This window comes from Chelon labrosus (genome assembly GCF_963514085.1).
Source record: "Chelon labrosus genome assembly, chromosome: 13".
In the NCBI taxonomy this organism is placed as follows: Eukaryota; Metazoa; Chordata; class Actinopteri; order Mugiliformes; family Mugilidae; genus Chelon; species Chelon labrosus.
This window is the reverse complement of record NC_140346.1, coordinates 16,667,450-16,684,928: the sequence shown is the minus strand read 5'-3', so window position 1 is coordinate 16,684,928 and position 17,479 is coordinate 16,667,450. Positions and strand designations below refer to the sequence as shown.

The following is a 17,479-nucleotide window of genomic DNA, read 5'->3' as shown; positions in this document are numbered from 1 at the left end:
AATTATGCTTGCAGTTGCAGCAAATTAAGAACCTGCAGGTTTTAAGTAAATTTCCCCGTGACGTGTTGATGAAATCTGTCTAAATTTAACACTGATCGCCACCAAATCCAGCTCTTAAACGCTTTTATTCACAAGTAAATACTCCAATTTTATCCAAGTTTAAAGCTCATTTACCTCCACACAGCCGCAAGCTTTGGCAACCAACAACATCATATCTCTCATCTGTTGTCTTTAACAATCCCTTTTAATGGAGGGAAACCTGAAACAGCAATTGCAGTTAACCCGAGGGAAGCTTGGCAAATCACGCTGACATTTTAATCCGCTGGGTGAAGATCTGACAGTAAACCCTGCCAAGAGCTGCCTGAATGACAAGTTATGTCACAAATATGGAGAAAGTGTGCGTATCTATGCGCGTGTATTGATTTGTGTGTGTGTGTGTGTAGGGATATACAGTTAGTTGAGGAGAGGGCTTAAGGGCGACACCACTGTGGTTTAAGGTGTCCTGAGCACTATAAAAGCCACATTGCTGTAGTATTTCAGTGACAAACACCTGCTCAGGTACCAGCAAGGTAAGACGCCCCTCTGACTGTCAACATATTAAAATGTGCGATTTCTTTTTAATAGGATTAAATGTAATAAATTAGGGGGCATAGTTTATTATAGTATTGCAATTTTCATTTCATTCTCAGGATTAAAATTTGAAAACATAATTTGATGTGTTTTTCTCTCTCTGCTAATTGACAGTTGCCTAAAAAAATCACTGTTGTTGCGTTGATGGTGTTTGCATCGTTGTTGGCACTCAGTTTGCAGCAGCTGAAGACGCCGCTGAGGTTATTGTGTCTCCTTCTGTGCATTACAGGAGTAACCCGACTGGCTGAGCCTCCTCCGGACAGCATGACTCTTTATCTTTGTCTCCCTCTGCTGGCTGTGCTCCTGCAGCCTGCTCTGTGTTTCAACTGTTCATCTGAGTTTGAAAGGACCCCAGGTGGGTTTGCCGTTGTTTGCCACACAATGCTTAACGTTATTAATTGATTATCTGAACCACAGCACAAATTTATCATTTAGATTCAATTGAAAAGAAATCCCACGGTAGTGTAATTGTCCTATTCTCCTCAGACAACTCAGACCTGATAGTTGACTGCGGCACCAGCATGATTAAACTGCAGATCAACTTATGCACGGCTCAGTGGTCCGGCTTCAACGCCTCAGACCTGGCGCTGAATGGGAACCACAACAACTCAGGGTGTAAGGGCTCTATTGACACCAGCGTGGACCCTCCAGTCATCCGGTACAACCTTCCTGTCAACAACAGTCAGGATAATCCCTGCCGTCAGTCTCTGCAGGTCAGGAAGTGTCTGTGAGAAGATGCTGAATCATACTAAACTACTGGCAACCACTGGGCGGTCTGCTGCATAAGAAGCTCAGGTAATGATTATGTTTCTTCGCTGTCTTGTTCAGATCGTGGACGAGGCCCCTGACCCTTCAGGCCCCTTCAGCGACTTCTCAAGCATCCAGTCAGTTATCATCACAGGATACATCGACACCCCCCGATCAGATCAGGGGGTGATCAGCTACTCTACTGACCTCTACTATCACTTCTCCTGCCGCTACCCGCTGGAGTACCTGATCAACAACACACAGATTGTAGCGTGAGTAATTAGGAATGCTTACATTATCCAAAAAGGTAATTGTTTTCATTTTTTAGAGCAGATCTGATATATTTTTTCCATCTTTTCCATGATGTTTAGCTCCTCAGTGTCGGTGGCGACCAGCGAGAATAATGGAACCTTCATTGACACACTAATGATGAGGGTTTTTAACGTAAGTACAGTTTGAGATTCAGCTTGCTTAGACACACGTTAAGGATTTTTCTCTTGACCAGTTTTGCTTCGGGGCCTTACTTCCACAGGATTCTGACTATGGGTATGGATTAACAGTGCCTCCGACAGGACTTGAGCTACGAACCAGGATCTATGTGGAGGTCAAGGCTGTTAACCTCACAGGAAAGTAAGTAAATCCCATTAAAATGAGTTGAAAGGTCGTCGTAAACTTGTCCATCATAAAACCAATTTGAAAATGATCAGAGAAGGACGAAGTACTTCAATAAAAGTAATTAAAAGTAAAGTGAAAATTGCAAGAAGGAAACCTACTTGAGTATTAGCAACAAAACAAAGTTAAAGCGCTACAATAAAAGTTTTGGTTTCGTCTTATATATTATTACATCTGGCATCATTAAAAAAAATTGTAATAATAATGATGCATCAGCATGTAAGGAGCATGTCATGCTGCTGGAGATGCTAGTTTAAGCTACTTTATATACTGTTTAATAAACAGGGAGAGCAGATAAATATGGCGGGTCATGAGATGATTATTGAAACAGGAAACAAGAAAAAAAAGGAAAGTTCTTATACACAAATTAGTTTTTGGATATTCGATAATTTAAACAAGATTGATTAATAAAACCATGAGAGGGGTTTAGGGGGAAAACTTGGAGGTGGAGGTGTCAACAACTCATAGAAATCCCAGAATTAACCCGACTGGACACTGCTTTTTGTAACACATGACAGCACTGACCTCTTTGTACAATCTTCATCTTAAAAGTGACTATAGATGTCAAATAAATGTCGTGAAGTTGGAAGTACACTGTAACGCATTTAAAGTCGGTAAAACTTGTAACTTGTAAAGTTTACCTGAATTTCTAATTCAGATCCAAGTCACCTCCTGTTTGTTTAAATTAGTTTAAACAAATTTAACATTTATTGACCAGATGTGCAAAGGTTGGTATTGGCATTTGAAACAATGCCCTCGCTCAATGCCGTTTAGAGAGGGGGGACACTGAAAGTTGATCCACCAAAAGCAGCCACCTTGAAATTTATTCCTGGAAGGGAAACGGGTTCTAAAAACCAACCCATCCATTACGGTTACGGTGCCAATATTCATCCTGATGTTGTAATTGTAATAGTAGTCTTTGGTCGAGCCTTATTTCAAATTTATCACCATTTTATAGTAATAGTTCTGCGAAAATGGAGGCAGTTTCAATATTTCTCAGTATTTAAACCACCCCTGGTCAAAACCACACAGACAAAACTCACATGAAGTCCAGACAGTGGATTACTTTAAGTTTAGTTTTTGAAAACTTGTCAAAAATGTTCACATAACCGAATGGGGCTGTAGTGTTTTACAGTGTAGTATAAGGTACTTAGCTGGAAATAAATCAATTCTCATTGTCTTGGTTTCAGTTTCAATGTCTTGCTGGATCACTGCTTTGGTACCCCAACTCCTTACAACATGTCCCAGAGTGAGCAGCACAACTTCTTCACGGGGTAAGCAAAAAAAAAATACAAAACATGACATTTGTGTCTCTTTTAAAACCGTGTGGTATATAATCGTGCTCTCCACCAGCTGTTCAACGGACCAAAGGACGACTGTGACAAGCAATGGCCTTTCCAAGGTCGCCCGCTTTGACTTTGAGGCCTTCCGATTCGTTCAGCACCGTGACCAGGCAAAGTCCAGCATCTATCTGCACTGCATACTGAGACTGTGTGAGCCCAGCAAATGCCAGGAGCTGCTGGCTGTAAGTTGTTCCGGGAACAAACACCTCTGCTTTTAAGACAACGGGGAGAGTAAAGTAAAGCAACTTTTAAAAGCTACCACTGGAAATATGTCCAGAACAAACATTTGAATAACACGGTTTAGCACAATTTCTTTATCTGGACTGCTGTCAGCGTGCAGAATTGTGGACAGCAAAGAGAAATGAGGGGAAAGATATTGGGAACTACAAAGGTCATGGGCATTTGTAGTTCATGGTTGGCACCTTGAACTGCTCTTTTGTCCTCTTTGGGAACGGATTTTAATATATCATAGAACAAAGGAACTAAATGTTATTTCTAAAACATGAATGTGAACAGAGAAAACTGATATTTCCACATGATATGAGAGTGAATACAGCTGGATGTTTTTCCAGGCTTGTAACTCCAGAAGAAAACGATCTTTTACTCCTTTTGGAGAAGAAAGCAATGAATCTGCTACGGTATCTGTCGGACCTCTGTACACCGCCAGAGAAGGTACACATTTATTCAGTTTTACTTCAATTAACATCAAGATTAAACTTTTTTAACTGACCACGTTCTTTATCTTCCCTCGCCAAAGACACGTCCAGTGCAGCTGCCTACAGTGAGTATGTTTTAATTCATAGATACAGAAATACACTTGGACAACCCCCCAAAATAATCTTTACTGATCTCTGCTTGCGTCCGTCAGGTAACAACATGGCACCAGAGAGCGACGACGACGACGATGATGTGACGGGCCTGGTGGTGGGGGTGGTATTCGGGACGGCTGCTTCTGTGGCGCTGGTTCTCGGTGGCTGGTTTGTCCTGAAGAAGTTCCACTGGGTGTGAGGATTATCACGCGTTTGAACGACAGATCAGCGGGAAAAATGGCCTTCGCCTCGTCACCTTGTACCACGTTGTAACTGTAGAGGCATTGTACGCACATTTAAAAAAAAAAAAAAAGATAATGTGGGTTTTCCAGAAATCTTTTTGTCATGTAACCATGGAAACCAAGCAGCTAACCTGGATTCTTTTGTATGTTTTTCTGCCTGGTTATGAGGGAAAAGGCAAACCTGTGCTGTAGGAAGCTCAAACTATGCGAGCAATTGAATGTTTTATACAAGTAAACTTTGCCTACTTTTTTTTTTTTTTTTTTTCTGTAAGTCTTGTACATAATTTCCACTACGTTGCTTAGAAGCACTTTTAAAAATTTGAGAAAGTTAAAAAAACGGAGTGAATCCTTCAAATAACTAAATAAAAATGAAAACTTTAAAATCAGCGTGACACTGAATGTGAATGTGAGTTGCGACAGATTCTGAACTTAAAAGAACTTTACTCTCCAGAAGCAGAATAACAATATTTATTTACAGTGAATACATATTGACAGTTGGCTCATTTACATAAAGAATCGAACAAATATATCAATCTTATTTTGTACATTCAAAAATATTTACAGGCTACCTACTGTGTTGGTAAAATGGCAAAGAACAAGCTTGAGAACACAGGTGAAAATGATCGTGTTCGTGTCACTGAACTGAGTGGAGGATGTCCTGAATGAGGGCCGAGAGTTTGACTGAGAACTCCTCCTGCAAGGAGTCACCTTGCTGTGTGAGTAACGAAGAAGACATAGACAAGCTGGGGGTTCGGTGGAGCTCCAGCTCCTCTTCCATCCCCTTGAACAGCTCCTCCATCTGGGCCTGAAGCGCTTGACTCTGCAGGGCTGCATTTTGGCAGAACTGCTCGACGCCGCCTGTCATTTCAGCTCTATGAGGTTGTGCGGATGCTAGCAGCACAGAAAGCTGTGTTTTGAGAGCCCCCATCCTGTTCTGCACCTCCTCCCTCAGTGAGCTCACTTCCTGTCCCAATCTGGAGCTCATTTCCTGACAGAACTTTGACGTAGCTGCCTCCTCCTCAGAAGCACTGGTATGCTTCACGTGTTCAATCACTCCATTGGCTGTGCTGTGGAAGTCATTGATTATGTTAGCTAGCTTAAAGCTGCTCTGCTCCAGAGTTTGGCTCATCCAGAGGTAGGCTTCTTGATAGAGAGTTGGACTGGCCTCTGCCTGAGCCTCTGCTGTCTCCAGGCCCTGCAGGTAGAGGCTCAGCTGGCTGCACAGATCTTGGGTGTTGCTGCTGAGGGAGCTCTGGAGCTGCTGGGTGAGGGGAGTCAAGCGCTCCCTCATGCTGGCCAGGGTGGAGCTGAGATGGGCTGGAGACGGGGACAGTCTCTCCCGCAGCTCGGCCAGCTCTTGGCGCAGACGGGTACGCAGGCGCTCCGACTCCATGTTGAGTTTGTGCTGCATCTCCTCCGCCACAGGGTTTTTGTTGTCGACATCTTCATGGTTGTAAAGGGCGCTGCTGTCTATGTTGCTCTTGTAGCTCTTACTGTTTGAAGAATAAGAGAAGTGCGCCATTATTGCACTGTGACAACAGGGTTATCTATGCACATTTAGTTCAGATCTTGAATTTTGTTTAGTCAACTTACTCCAAATCTTTCATGAGGTCTGTCTTGTCATGAGCCTGGTTGGCCATTGAGTCAGGCCAGGTTTCCTCCATGGAGTCATTGTGTATTGGGTACGCTACAGACCAAAAAAACATACATTAGCCAAAAAGAAAAGAGCAAGAAATAAACTACAAATTGAACATTTGAGGAAGAATGAATACCTAGAGTTGTCAAGAATGACAAGGCGAAGATCACAGCTTTTAGATGCATCTTTATCTTTCTGTGGAGGAACACATGAGAGAAATACATTAGAATTTTTCCAGAGAACGCACAAAGTATTCAAATCTGATCTATAACACCGATTTACACACTTTCCCCTCTCAGAGCAAGAAGAAGATCATTGTGTGAAAGAGATGCTGGCCTTTACCTGAGAATCAGGGGTCTGCGGAGTGACTTCTCCTCCCATCCGACTTATAAAGGTCCTTGTTATCAGAGAGGCTGCCCAAACTCTGCCTGTGTCAACAGTCAACACGTGGAGGGTCACAGTGATTACGGAGCACAACATGTACATGCACACTCAGCTGAACACATACACACACAGAGAGTGAGGCCATGTGAAAACCGTCATAAAATCTCGACGAGTTCTCGCGGCGTTGATTTAAGGAAATGATGTCACGCTGATAAGCATGCCCCACTTTAAGAGCGTGCCAGAGGGAGAAGGTACATTTTATCAGTGAGAATAAAAACGCTGCAGTGAGATGCGGAGGCGTTCTCTCGTAATAATTATAATGATAGAATCAAATAAGTCGACAGTGCCTTTGCGCTCTTGATCTGAATAAAAGAGATTGAAGTTTATTGGAGCGACGCTGCACAGTTCAGCAAGTTCAAGTTTGTATGTCCTCAGTCAGATAAGAAATTTGGCTGGATTTCTGTCTTTTTTACGTCAAAGGCCCCTTTTATCTAGAAATACACGAATATTTACACAAAGGTCAGTTGTTTTTTTAGCCACAGTGCAGGCTACGGCTTTTTAAATGTTAGGTATGATTTGAAGTGGGGCTTTATTGTGTGCGTGTGTCTGTGTTTGCTTTGAGTGTTTTGAATGGTGTAAGAAATTATGGCACCGAGTTTTGGACCAGCTCACACGCAGCTTTGATTATCACTGCTTGTTTTGGATTCTTGACAATCAAGAATTTACACATCAACAATGTGATGTTTGTCAGGACGGAGCCGCTCAAAGCGGCGCGAGCGAACACTGCTGACTACAGCAAACTCAAAATGTGTTTCGTAATTTTTTCTTTTTACAAAACAAGAAATGACGAACGTCCGCTTTGCAGGAAGCTTCGGGAACCAGTGAATGTATAAAGGTATAACAGGTATTATCACTGCTGCAAAAGATGTTTTAATATCTCCCGTGTTCTGTCCATGCTCTAATTAATCTGTTGTGTATTTGTGAATGAAATTTGGAGGGATTTTCCACCGGTGACATGGATATGTGGGTGAAAGTTGAATCCTGCTCAGTGAGATAAGTTACAAGTCGTCATTTGAGGATCAGAGTCCATGGCTACCGTGATGAAATATGTAGGTTATTCAAGTTACCCAAAGTCCAACATTTATTCCAATACAATAACAGTGTAGAGTAAGACTTTGGCTACTGTACAGCACCGTGGACTGCACCATCTGTACCGATGAGCTTATCACTGAAAGGCTAGCATACATTAATAAGCTGCATGTGCTCACACGTAGGGTGGCATGAATGCACGTAGACACAGGAGCAGGAATTCATAATGATCCAGAATTCACACTGGCTGGGCCGGTTTCATTTGAATATGGGGCAAAGGGTCTTGGCTGTTATACACAAGCATGCGGAGCTCAACATCAGAGTGACTACCTACCAAAAAATGTTCCCATAAAACGAAGCAAAGGTCAACAAAACATCAATTCATGTGAGATAAATGACTCATATTCAATTAACTCACAGATAAGAATTACATTTACTAAATGGCCTGTCAGTGGTACGCTACGTTACGCAGACCTTGACCTTCGTCTTACTTCCCTTCCCACTAGGCCGCGAGCCACTATCAGTAAGCAAACACAAATGAACAACAATATTAACATTCGGCTTGTTTGTCAAATACACAGGTGAAGCTGATGCAGCACCCAGCTTGCATAATTCCAGCTACTACAACTGGGGACTGGATATGTGATTTTGAAAATGAATTCCGAGGCCTGCCGTGACGCACGCGGCGCTCAGTAGACTCCTCTAAAGCAAAGCTGTGTTGATGTACACGGCGAGCCAAATCATTAATCAGTATCATGGTAGGATTGAGAAGAACAAACGCAGTAATGTGATCTGGCAGCACCAGGCAGCTGTACTCTGTTCCCAGCCACCCCACTGTCGCTGTCACCTTACCTTACTGGCCTCATAAATCATTTAGCGAGCCAGTGAAAGTTATGCAGACTAACTAGCCAACTACTTACCTTGCAGCTCCATCTACCAGCAGACAGCTCAGGTCATGTGCGCAGAAACAGCAGATGGGAGAGTTTTACAAATGCAGCGAGCTAACAGAATCTATTTTCTTGGCCATGGGCAAAACAAGGATCATGCATGATGTGCCGTGAATCTTCTTTTCTTTTTTTTTTTTTTATGGAAGAGAGCTGTCTTTCTTGAGTAGCTGGACGTACGATATTAACAATGGCACAAGGAGGCAGATTCATATTGCTTGGATGTCTGTTTGCTCATGTCCTGCTAATTCTGTCTCATGGAAACAACTCCAGTCAACATATCCAGGAGAGGCTGCTCTGCCAGCCAGGTAGGCTGTATTATTTAAATAACATGACAACGACGATGAAAATGAAAAAAAGAAATCAACATACTCATGTTTCTGTTAGGTTTCTACTGTCCGCACGGGAGCCTCGCTCCAGTCCCCTGTCCTAAGGGAACCTACAGGCCGACTGTTGGAGCTGTGTCCATAGACAGCTGTTTGAAGTGTCCTCCACACCACTATTGCCCTAGACCAGGCTTGCATGCCTCCATGCCCTGTGGTCCTGTGGCCCGGCAGCCTCTGTCTGGCCAGGACACATGCACCTGCCCAGGAGAAGGACAGAGATTCCAGGTGTTCATCACATGTTCGAGTATTATTCATCATCACAGAACGATCAGATTGTGGTTTAAGATTATCCAAGTGTTCCCTCTGGTGTAGCAATGTGACCCTGAAATCCTTTTTTTTTTCATACTAAGATCACAGCACTTGTCACGCACTCCCTCTATTGTTCTGTGAGTTCATCCATTATTCTATTAACCACAAGAAGATCTTTGAAACAACTTCTCAAGTCTATGATTTGTGTAACCATAAAGTGCCGGGATACAGTGTGTACAGTAATACAGTCATGCGAGCAGCTTCCTCACTATCTCTCAGAAACACAAAACAATCTGTAGCTTAAAGCTGAAAGAGCTCGAGATCAACTTCCCTCTCAGCAGGATCCGGTTACCTTGCCTGCCGCAGAGTGCATAGGTGATGAGGCCTCCGCTCATCAGCTCAGACTAAAGGGAATGAGATTTCTTTGTGACTGCTGCATGGGTGGTTGTGAGAGAAGCAACGCAGAATAAATAAAGGAAGGAAGGATGGAATTAAGGAAGCAGTAATGCTTAGAGTTTAGTGTGTCTGCGTTTGAACGACCAGTTTGCCAGGGTTTGCGCAAACTGACACCAGCATGAACTGTACCCCACTTTCTATTCCTGCAGATTAGCGATGGGCGGTGCCACTGCAGCATCGGATACCAAGCCACCAGCGACGGAGATATGTGCGTGCAACAAATGTACGACGTCTGCAGAGACGGAAAAGCTCGTACGCAACGTGGAGACTGCTTTGACAAGAGTCAGTGGTCCCTTCACTGCAGGCAGCAGGTCAGTTCACACTCTGATATGCGCGGCAGAAGTAGGGCAAAGGTATTTGGTCTGTCTTTCACAAAATGACGCTAGACAGGAAACCCACCCTGTAGCTCTGTGACCCAAGTTCAGTTTTAACCTGGTCTGTTTACAGAACAAACTAGCTAAACACACTCTACAATCATAGACAAGGCTAATGAGTACAACCTAGATGTCTTTGCCCTTTTACTCCATGAACCTGACAACAGCTTATCTGGCGCAGCCTTATATTAAATTTATTTTAACCAGCTTTCTGTGACTCTTTGCGAGCAATACTTTCATCGTTTAAAATCAACTAATAAAGAGTGCAGCTAATCCGAGCTTTGCAACGATTACTTTTCATGTAGGTGTGCCAAACTGCAGAGGACTACCGGGGCTATGACGGGGAACTGGGTCTGTGCGTTTGTAGAGAGCCTCCTGGAAGAGTGGCATGTGGAGGCCTGTGCAGAAGCAGGTCAGCTATTGAACTGAGGCTCCAGTGCCAGTCCAGTGGAGAAATGGAACTGGTGTGGGACTATGCCGGTCAGGTGGGCCCATCAGCAATATTTCCATGCACCAAAGGACAAGCATAGAATAAGTGTATTTTTATTCCACCTCACTGAAACCTTCATAGAGCAAACATAATGGATAGTTTAAGCTACAATACCTGAGCAGACAATGCATACATTACACACAATGCCGTCTTTTATTCTGCAACAGTGAACGCTTGTGTTGCAGTGACCTATTAATGGTAAACACTGTTATTGTGTGCATGCAGGTGTTGAGCATCTCAGGCAGTGTGCTGGAGACGGTTTTCAAACAGTGGGACTCCCAGGGGACTCTGCAGTGCAATAGCCATCTCAGTTCCTCGCGTCCTGTTTACATTGTTCGCACGTCAGGTTGAGACACACATTCACGAACGCGACTCACAATGGCTTTTTTTTTTTCTGTCCGGCACTTGATTTCTTTGTGACTCACTGTCTCGCTCACATCATCCGTTCTCTCCATCTGTCTTATGCTTCGCTGTCTGATTAGAGGCAGGCTTCCTCGGCCTCCTCGGCGGCCTCCCAAAGGAGCTGCAGCGCCTGTTTCCCGACAACGCACAGTGGGACTCTCAGAGCTCAGCTGGTTTGTACACCGAAATTATATTTTCTCATTAGGGAAACACAAATAATAATGAACGCGCGATCAAATGTACCTGGAAAAACAAAAAAACAAAAACAAACGTGGCGTACTGTTGTTTTTCAGAGGAAGATTATGACTATGAGGTCAGACAGGATGAAAGTGGAAGTAGAGAAATGGACTCCAGAGAGAGGAGCGGAGACAAGGGCGGTATTAAGAGAGACGAGAGAGACTCAAGTGTGACTGGAGTTCTAAACCCGACAACCTGCCTCAGTTTGGGTGACGTCATACTGTTTTCTGTTGACACACATCACTACCCTCTGTATGACATGTAAGCCAGATCCTTTGCTGCAAAATGTTTTAGTTTTTTTCTAATAATGAATTTAATTGTTAATTTTAATGTTTTCCAGTGAAAACTTGTACAACACAAACAGCGACTTTGACTGGGGTGCATTCAGACAGCTCAAAGAAGAGCTGACGCTGTCTTGGACCCCTCCTGACTTCTTTTCAGTGGTTTTTAGCCAGCCTGGAGCCTATGTTTTTACTCTGAGCAGCCATCAGCACCGACACATGGTAACTAAACTTAAAATGATGTATGAAGTTGCAGAGAATATCTCACATCCAGTTCTCCATGTGTCTGCGTGGGTTCTCTCCGGGTACTCCGGCTTCCTCCCACCGTCCAAAGACATGCTTGTTAGGTTAACTGGTGATTCTAAATTGGCCGTAGGTGTGCATGTGAGTGTGAATGGTTGTCTGTCTCTCAGTGTTAGCCCTGCGATAGACTGCCGACCTGTCCAGGGTGCATCCCGCCTCTCGCCCGATGACAGCTGGGATAGGCCAAAGGCTTAGATTCATTAAACAGTAAAAAAAACTCTGCTTTGTTTAAAGCATTTACTTGACAAACATGGCATGTTGGCACGCTCGACGACAGGGAACAACAGGGTCGCTTTTGCCGTCAACACCAACAGTTTACCTGCCAAAACCCTCCCAAGCACGATCGTCTATTTGCATATTTAGATTCAGCTGCCTGTTTATAGAAAGGAATGTGTCGCTAAACCTTTACCACTACTTTTGTTCTCGCTCAGTATGTGCGAGTGATGCCTGCGGGCGGCCAGTGTTACGAACGTGGGCCCTTCTTCCCCACCATCCCTAGTCATGTGATCAGGGTGGGGATCAGTAGAAGACGCAACCTGTTACTCCGACCAGACTGGCTGGTGACCGGAGGACTGCTGTTTGGATCTGTGGTCATCCTGTGTTTATGTGTTACGCTGCTGGTTGGTGCACACACACACACACACACGACGCCACTAGACATTAAATCCATGTCCTGATAATCGTTCACATGAACAAATCTATCTCATGTGCAGATCCTTTTCCGCGAATATGGATGGCCGGAGAAGGAGCCAATCAAAGCACAGTATCGCTTGCTGCAGCTGGCCTATAGAATGGACGACTACTCATCGAAGGGTTCAAGGGTGATCTCACGAAGGAAGATTCATCGAAGCCAACAAGTCAGAATGATGCAAGACCCCACTCAACCAGGTGGAATATTGGAGCCTGTAAACCACTCAAACATGTGACCACCCCGGAAACCTATAGGCCATAGATGTATAGATCTGTTGCATAACTGGCTGTAGATTCAAACACAAGCTGGACCATGTCAGCCGATGCACCTGCAGCATGAACACATAACACATATGAACACATGGACACTATAAGATTTATGTAACCATGACAGTAACGCTAAAGCGGTGTGGTGTGCCCACTGAATCAGTTACAGATGTTCCAGTAAAACAGTAAAAAAACGGAAACAGTCCAAATGTCACAGGACTTTGGAAATCACATCAAAGGATGATATCTTGATATTGCACAGTTTATGATGCAACTGTCACTCTATAAAGCATTAATATTTCCTTCGTGGAGTAATCTATGTTTTGATTGTGCAATAGTGTTGAAAACATTCATATTACGCAAGAGTTTTAATCTCCTGCCCAGAAAGGCTGTGGGCAAAACAAGACTTCTGAAACGTGTTCAAAAGTGAACTTTAGAGTCGACTTTCCAAAAAAAAAAAAAAGTGCACACAAGTAGACGACAAAGTTTCAAGTTCATTGATCTTCTTCGGGCATCACATCATGCTCGCTCTAGAAAGTGCTCCTTGAGAGAGAGGTTATTGATTTTAAATGTATTTTAATATTCTTGTGATCTCTTTCTCTCTCTCTCTCTCTCTCTATCTTGGGCTGCAGCCTGCACAGAGAGCTTGGAGGAGTTCTGGGATTACGAGCACCAGGTGGATCTGGAGGCATTCAGCAGCAACACCTTCTACAGCCTCCTGCTCAAGCAGAGCCTGTCTGTCACTACACGGCTGGGACAGCTCACCACCGAGGTCTGCAGCTGTTGGTTTAAATATAAATGAAACGTATGTTATGTGAAGGGACTGACGCATACCCTCTTGTTGCTTTCACACACCCGGATGTATGCCATTTTATGTGAAGAGAAGGCCCTTCCAACATCCTTAGGACACTTTCAAGTTAAACGCTTTATATTGCCGACCATTTATATATACGTTTTAGGGAATATAAAGGCTTGTGCACTAAATATGTGCAATATAGTGCAAAGTCTGGATACAGAAACAGAGGTCGGCTCTGTCCAGAGGTAACAAAATCAACCTAATATCTGCAAACGTACTTCTTGCTTGACAAATCTGTCCAAAAAGACAAAAAAAAAAAAAAAAAAAAAAAGAAGAGCGCAATAAAAATGATAAGCCAGGTTATCTTAACCAGGTGGAGCCAACAGTTGGCCATTTACTGGTAGAAGCAGGTATTGGTGAGCATCTGTGATTCTAGCCTTTTGCCATATGTTCCCCACAATGTCACCGGTCAGACCCCGTACAGGAACTAGGAACTTTTCACTCTATTCAGCATGTTGAATCAGCTCCGTCGGCGAGGGGGCTCACTCTGATTGGCTGCTCAGCTTGGCGAACCAATGCACAAGCAAGCAACAAAGTCAAAAGGTGATTTTTTTTTTTTATCTTCAACTCTCCTCAGCGTTCAGATACACAATTATATCCACAACATGATCACTTAGAATGAATAAATTGTAGACCAAGGAGATGTCAACTCTGCACAACAGTTTTTAGGTCTTCCTAGCCTCCCAGCAAATAGTAGCTCTTTCAGTTCCCTCTACTGCACAGGAAAACGCAAATGGAATGCAAAAAGCACAAATTACCTTTTCATATACGTGAAGATGCTTTCTACAGGACTGAAGATTCAATCGAAAATTACATATTGTAGCTTCACGTATACTTTATATACCCTGATAATGTCCAATCACAAACCCCTCATCATTCCCTCCAGTTTCCTTTCACCTGCTTCTAGCTCTTCTTCATTGTACAATTCTCAATGATAAAAATTCAAGTCTTTTGAAACAGATTGGGTGTCTCACATGAATCCCTCTTTCCTGTTTGTACTATGAAATTGCTGTCTGCGTCGCAGAAGACAGATCGTCGTTACAGCCCCCAGGACAGCCGAGGTGATAAAGATGTAAGGGGAGATGGCACATTTCATCCCACGAACGTGCGCGTCTCGGTTGGAATGTGTGCTAATCGCGTTAGGGCGGGGTTAGATGTGTAATCTGACTGCACACAGCCTGAAAACGTTTTTGTGTCACTCGCTGAGCTCTCGGTATGCGTGTCTGTGTGTATCCAGGTGAAGGAGCTATACCAGGGAGTGCTTGGGAAACTGCAGTTACTCCACCCACGCCTGATCACGGAGGAGAAGGTGGGGGAGGGTTATGAGAGGCTGAGGAGGGAGATGGAGAGAGAGGTGGTGCGACGAAAGTCTCTGGCCTCCCAGCTGAGGACTCTACTTGACAGTCAGCTGCAGGTTTATACACATATCTGTACATACCTCAATTTATCCAGATATAAGAATTGGTTAAAAAATGTTGCTATGCAAGGGAAGTGATAAAATATTTTAGTTGTAGGCAGAAAGAGTAATGCACAGTCAAGTATTATAACGCCAAGTGGACAAACAGGTAAAATAACACACAGTTTAGTCAATAATGGAACCGGTTTCTTCCAGATTCTGAGGCGAGAGCAGCAGGCCCAGCAGAGAGTCCACAATGTGTTTACGTCCCAGCTCAGAGAGTGCACCAGACTACTGTCCAAGGTTTACAACAATAACCACCCCTCCTATGAACTGTTCCAGCAAGTGTAAGGCTTTTATTTTTTGGCATCAATGTCATGTAGCAAAGCAGAACTTCACACTACACAGTTATTCGTCAAGCCACATATAAAACCTCTGATCTGTTGTCTTACCGTGTTAAGCTTGATCCAGAGGCTAACATCCCTGGTGGAGGAGATGGCAGAGTTGGTGTCAGCGGAGTGCCAGCGTCAGGGGGCATGGGGTTTGTTGGGTGAGGGTACAGGGGCCAAGCTGCTCTGCCCTGACACCAGAACTGTCTTGAGCAAAGAAGACATCTTTGGTGAGTCAAATATAGCGCATAGAAAACTACATGCTTGAATGGGACAGAAACAGCATCATCTGCTGCTGGGGATGCGTACTGCAACACCAAGGCAGCTCCCACAACTACTACTACTACTACTACTATAATGCAACACTAAAGCTGTGTTAAATTACAACCACTCCTGGGAACACACCACATGGGCTATAAAACCCTTGACAGCTGAGATCTTGGTTTGACTTCTGGCCCGTTGGACTTTCACTGGATGCCAACCTCTGCTCTTTCTCCCAATGTTTAGTGTCTGTCTAGTGTGCACAGTCGAATTAAAAAAAAAAAAAAAAAAAAACACTATCCAAGTTAGAGAACTAAGATAATATTTTCTGCTGATTTTTTTTTTGTAATGAAAAGACTGGGCTCAAATCCTCCTCATGATAATCTCTTATTCCGCCTCACTCCAGGTCCCGATGGCTCCCTCAGAGACTCCCGAGCAGTTCACTGTGATTCAGTCACGGGTCTCATCCGGCCAAACGTTCACAGCCATATGTTGCTGAGCAGCGGCCACACCATGGCAGTGCCGCCGGATTTCTTCCTTCACCCACAGACCGGCAGGGTTTTGCCCATTGCTGGAAACGTGGCATACGACTCTGTCAGCTCTACACTGGTGTTCACCACTGATCTTTGTACAGGTAACATTTAATTCAGTTCAATTAAAATTTATTTATATAGCGCAGATAACAATACAGATTGTCTCAAGATGCTTTACAAAACCCGGTCTGAAACCCCCATAGCAGGGGTGTCAAACTCATTTTAGTTTGGGGGCCACATTCAGCCCTATTTGATCTGAAGCTGGTAACATAACAGCACAATAACCAACTCCAGATGTTTTCCATTTGCTTTAGTGCAAGAAGAATAAGTAAATTAGGAGAATGTTTACATTTAATAAACTATGCTTTAAAAAAAAATGAAATTTCTTAAGAGAAATATGTGCAGTTTGGGCACATTGCTGTCTGCTGTCTAGTCCTGGGTCTCAGCGTTGTGTTCTGTCCACTTCTCTAACGGTTATTTTCATTGAAAAATTGCAGTCTTCTATGTAATTTTCGTACTTTGCAAATCTGGTGGGCCGCTTTGGCCCGCGGGCCGCATGTTTGACACATGTGCCCCAGAGCAAGCACGACGGTGGCAAGGAGAAACTCGTCTTTAACAGGAAGAAACCTTGAGTGGAACCCAGGTCATATGGACTGAGCCATCTGCTTGAGATTTCTTTCTAGAAACAGAAAAAGAGAGAGAAGAGAGCAGCAGGAGGAACGAGATAAACATACAGGGGAGGGAAAAGAAGACAGAGAAAGGGACACACAGCTAATAACATGCTTTACAGTAGTAGCACACAAATGAATGAGTAGTACTAGAGAAAAAAATCTGATAATTAATAAGAAGATAGGAATCGTGCCAGAGAAAAGAATTAAGGGGATCTTTGTGCGAGAGGGAAGAGAGTAAAGGATAGATGCTAAGCCCCCCCCCCCCCCCCCCGACACCTCCAATCAGCCTAGGCCTATAGCAGCATGGTGATCAAAAAGAAAAGTCTTAACCCTAACCTTAAAAGTAGAGAGGCTGTCTGTCTCACTAACCCAAACTGGGAGCTGGTTCCACAGGAGAGGTGGCTGGTAGCTGAAGGCTTTATCTCAAATTCTATTTTTTGAAACTGTAGGAACCACAAGTAAGCCTGCACTTGAGATCAAAGTGATCTGTCAGGATGATATGGTACAATGAGGTCTTTAAGATACGATGGAGCTAGGCCTTTAAGGGCCTTGTATGTAAGGAGGAGGATTTCAGATTCTGTTCTGGAGCCAATGAAGAAAATCTAAAACTGGAGTAATATGATCTCATGAAGGGGGTTGTGTGCTCTTGAGGATGCTAGTTTGAAATATCTAATGTTCTGATGTTCTAATAAATAATTAGAGGCAGAAGCCAAATATACAGTGCTGCTTAAAATTATGTGCG

The 17,479-nt window shown here is 43.7% G+C and overlaps 2 protein-coding genes across 2 annotated transcripts; one reads left to right on the top strand and one right to left on the bottom strand.

The window, feature by feature from the left end:
- Nucleotides 1-531: 531 nt before the first annotated feature.
- LOC311498000 (zona pellucida-like domain-containing protein 1) lies at nucleotides 532-4,881 on the top strand. The gene is made up of 10 exons (XM_084558431.1): nucleotides 532-985; nucleotides 1,117-1,343; nucleotides 1,459-1,649; nucleotides 1,749-1,821; nucleotides 1,910-2,007; nucleotides 3,240-3,323; nucleotides 3,403-3,574; nucleotides 3,965-4,064; nucleotides 4,150-4,173; nucleotides 4,261-4,881. The coding sequence occupies exons 1-10, from the start codon at nucleotides 775-777 to the stop codon at nucleotides 4,398-4,400; spliced, it is 1,320 nt and encodes a 439-aa protein (XP_084414557.1). The 5' UTR covers nucleotides 532-774; the 3' UTR covers nucleotides 4,401-4,881.
- Nucleotides 4,882-5,077: 196 nt separating this feature from the next.
- Nucleotides 5,078-6,133, bottom strand: LOC311497813 (uncharacterized protein; the record flags this gene model as incomplete). The annotated part of the gene is made up of 1 exon (XM_084558178.1): nucleotides 5,078-6,133. Exon 1 carries the CDS (start codon nucleotides 5,963-5,965, stop codon nucleotides 5,078-5,080), a length of 888 nt encoding a protein of 295 aa, XP_084414304.1. The 5' UTR covers nucleotides 5,966-6,133.
- Between the last annotated feature and the right edge of the window lie 11,346 nt (nucleotides 6,134-17,479).